The 3847-nt window shown below is 33.8% G+C and overlaps 1 protein-coding gene across 2 annotated transcripts in view; it reads left to right on the top strand.

The window, feature by feature from the left end:
- The window catches only part of NUCB2 (nucleobindin 2), a 34243-nt gene extending 32132 nt beyond the window's left edge, over positions 1-2111 (top strand). For both annotated transcript variants that reach the window (XM_012654431.1, XM_012654432.1), the window contains exons 12-14: positions 1046-1216; positions 1489-1567; positions 1975-2111. In XM_012654431.1, coding sequence (XP_012509885.1) covers positions 1046-1216; positions 1489-1567; positions 1975-1982 — 258 coding nt within the window. In that variant the 3' untranslated portion in view covers positions 1983-2111. The remainder of the gene's footprint in view (positions 1-1045; positions 1217-1488; positions 1568-1974) is intronic.
- Positions 2112-3847: the final 1736 nt, after the last annotated feature.

The following is a 3847-nucleotide window of genomic DNA, read 5'->3' as shown; positions in this document are numbered from 1 at the left end:
CACAACATCTAGCTAATTTTTCTATTTTTAGTAGAGAGGGGGTCTCGCCACAACATCTAGCTAATTTTTCTATTTTTAGTAGAGAGGGGGTCTCGTCCTTACTCAGGCTGGTCTCAAACTCCTGAGCTCAACCAATCCTCCCATCTTGGCCTCCCAGAGTGCTAGGATTACAGCCACTGTGCCTAGCCTCCCTACCCCTTCTGTGGGTTATCTTATTCATTTAACATAAAAGTACTATTTATTTGCTTCTGTTTTTTGTATTCAAGTTTTGGGATTTTCCTGTCCTTGTGGATTTTCTAAAATGTTCCTTTTTTGAGTATGTGAAACATTAACATAATTTCAAAACTGAATCTGTTCCAAAAAAGTGTTTAATTTCTCTTCCACATTTTCTTTCTCTTTTCTACCCAGTTCTTACTCTTGGCCTTTAGTAACCAGTCTCATTAGTTTCTGGGTTTTCCTTCTTCTTTTTCCTTTTGCTTAAATGAATACATAAACATATTTTTTTATTTCCCCTTCTTTCTTACCCAAAGATGTAATACTGTAATACTATATACTATATAATACTATAATACTCTTTTGTACTTTGCTAATCATAGAATTTTAAAGCTGAATCAGACTTCATTGTTGTCTTTTTTTTTTTTTTTCAAATGCTGAAATGAATTTACTTAATAGATACAAAACGAGTCAATATCCACTGGCAATGATTTATTACATGCTACTAGATGTAACTGGCATTTCTGTGGATAAGAATCATTTGCATTCCTTTCAGTTTTTAGCTCAAAGACAATCAAAAGTAGGGATGACTCAAATGTGCACCCACCAATCTTACTTTTGTTTCTATTTTGAAAGCTTTCACAACTTTTCTTCATAATGTCTCAGCATAAGAAGCATCTTTAATAGGAAATTTTGGGTTGCTAACCGTATTCACATATAATCCCAACTCCTTAGCCTGGCCACAAAAACTTTATGATATGAGCCTTTTCTATCTCCCTGATCTTTTTTTTTGTCTTTTTGAGATTATTCTTTCCTCATTTTTTTCATTTAGACATTGGATCAACAACAGTTCTTCACAGAGGAAGAGCTAAAAGAGTATGAAAATATTATTGCTTTACAAGAAAGTGAACTTAAGAAGAGGGCAGATGAGCTTCAGAAACAAAAAGAAGAGCTACAACGTCAGCATGACCAACTTGAGGCTCAGAAGCTGGAATATCATCAGGTGGTATTTTGTAAAAAGATTATGACATTAAAAAGGATTTTAGGTGCTTTGCTGAAAGCCTGTGTTTTTGTAATGTTTCAATGTATTATTAACTATAGTATTTTTAATTTTAGTATTTTTTAATCTGCTTTGTGGAATGTTAATCTAAATTTTAGAGTTTGAATATCTTTTTTTAGAAAACAATTTTGTTAGTTTGTTGTACTTTGTCAAAGGTCACACATATAATAGAAAGCCAAATAATACTTCTAAGACTTTCTTTTTTCATTCACCAGGTCATACAGCAGATGGAACAAAAAAAATTACAAGGAATTCCTCCATCAGGGCCAACTGGGGAATTAAAGTTCCAGCCACGTATGTAATTTTGTTTGTTTATTTGTTTAGAGAAATAAACCATTGCATAAATTAAAATCCACATTCATTACAAATATAATTTCAAGTCATTAAGTTTATGGTTCTTTTTTATATATTTGTAGAAATAGAGCAATTTGCATTACAGAAAAATGAAAATGCCTCCAGAAGTTTTATATATCAGCAAATTTTAAATAATGTATAATTTGATAACTGTATTTATAGTAAAATGATTTATTTCAACATTATTCATAATTCTAATCAATTACATTGATCTTACCAGAGAACATGTTTTTTAAATTATAATCTATGATTAGCTAAGCATATTTTAAAAAATATATCTGTACATGAAAGAACCTTCAGAATAAAGAAAGATACCTTTAAAATGAGAGCATATTTTTTTTCAACAGACATTTAAAGTCCGAACTCCGCAAGAACTTGGAAGAAAGCTGTTAATTCAACATCTATTTTGTCTTTCTAGCTCCCTTCCTTTTTCTCTTCTCAATAAATATTTTAAAGCATATTTGGAATAAAGGAAGATACTTTTAAAACAAGAACACATTTTTTGGCAAAGATATTTAAGAATCGAAGTCTACCAGAACTAGAAAGAAAACAAACTCACTCTCTGCTCTAACATTCATACCTCTTTTCTTTTTCTTTTGTTCTCCGTTAGTGATTTAATTAAGTGGCCTTATGCCATAATTTAATGAAACTATCAGTAAGTGAGAAAGCTCTGTCTATTGCTTTTAAAATAAATTGCTCTCACTTACTTGTGAAGACAGATATTCTTTTATGGGTACTTATCATCCCCTTTCTAAATAAATATCTCTTTGATATTAATAATTCTTCTGAAAAGGCCATAGTATTTTCTAGTGTTTTCTGATAACTTTTTCCTGCTTTTAGCAACCTTAACTGCTAGAAATTCTTCAACTGAATAGCTTTTGCTACCACTTTAGGTCATTTTTCATTCTTTTTTTAAACTCTATACTTTATCATTTGAGATTAGGTTTTGCTACATATAATAGAAAAACCAAAGATAACAGTAGTTTAAACTAAGTAGAAATTTTTCCCTCTTACATAAAAGAAATCTAGAAGTACGTAGTGTCTAGATTTTTTCTGCTCCACTATCCTCACTGCATGATTTTTATCCCCACATTACCTCACTCTCACTGTCCTAGATTGCTGCTGGGGATGGGGGGGAAGGCCAAGAAAAAGGACTGTCCCTACTTGAGTCAGCTTCCTTCCCACAGGCAATTTTCCAGAATAGCCAGCAGCACTTGCACTTACATCTCATGGGCAGAATTTAGTCACTTGGCCACACAGCTGTCAGGGAGGCTGAGAGATCCATGTGGCAATGTGTCTAGCTAAAAGTTAGGATTCTTTGGCTAAGGAAGAAAGGAAGAGGGAATGTGTGGTAGGCAACTTTTAGTTTTAACCACAGTCAGCCTTGTTGGCTCCCTAAATACCTATGTACATTCTTCTTCTGAGACAGAAGAGAAATCACCAGTACTCCAGTCCATTATTGCATATTAGCTCAAAGACCATGATATCTGGTGACAGTCTCCTCCATGAGGTTAGGATGTGGCTTCTTATGTTCTGGTCATCTACACACTAAAGACAAGTTTTCAGCCCCAAGAACACCAGATGCATCATGCATAGGTGCAAGAAAACTGCAATAAAATTGACCTTTTAGAAGAGGGGAGAATCGAAAACATAGCTGTCACTGATCCATAGCAATTAAAAAGTTCTGCTTGGCAAAAATAGTGAAGTCCTTCTACTGTAGTCCATGAATATATTCCTTGGTTTGCCCATCAGGTGACTGGATTCACCTTTCTAGGAGAAACTCCCTTATCTAATGTTCTCAGGGGCCCTCGGTTTTGCTCTCTGGAAAATTTTTAATGTAGGTTAATTTTTAAGGACAGATCTGAATGGGTGTTAGAAAGTATGCCCTCCTGGGAGGATGGATAGCTTTAGCAGTTCACTTCTTGTTATTTGTGGGCTTGAGGGCTTGGGGATTTAGATAGTTAACAGATAACAGGCTGTTGCTGGCCAGGTTTGGGTTTTTATTTGTTACTGTTTTATTTTGTTTTTTGGCCAAATGGTTCCCTAAAGACTTGGTAAGTTTCTGGTGTGTTTTCTTTAGTCATTTCCATGAGTTGAACCACAATCAAAGATGTAGTTTCAACATAGTTAAAAGATAGTTTTTAACAAAGAACCTCATCATTTACTTGCTGGCCTCTCTACTCTCTCCATCCTCTTGGGTCTTTTTTTTTTTTTTTTTTT

This window comes from Propithecus coquereli, unplaced genomic scaffold, assembly GCF_000956105.1.
Source record: "Propithecus coquereli isolate 6110/MARCELLA unplaced genomic scaffold, Pcoq_1.0 Scaffold44, whole genome shotgun sequence".
NCBI classification, from domain to species: domain Eukaryota; kingdom Metazoa; phylum Chordata; class Mammalia; order Primates; family Indriidae; genus Propithecus; species Propithecus coquereli.
Note: the sequence above shows the minus strand (reverse complement) of the source record. Positions and strands in the feature narration are given on the sequence as shown.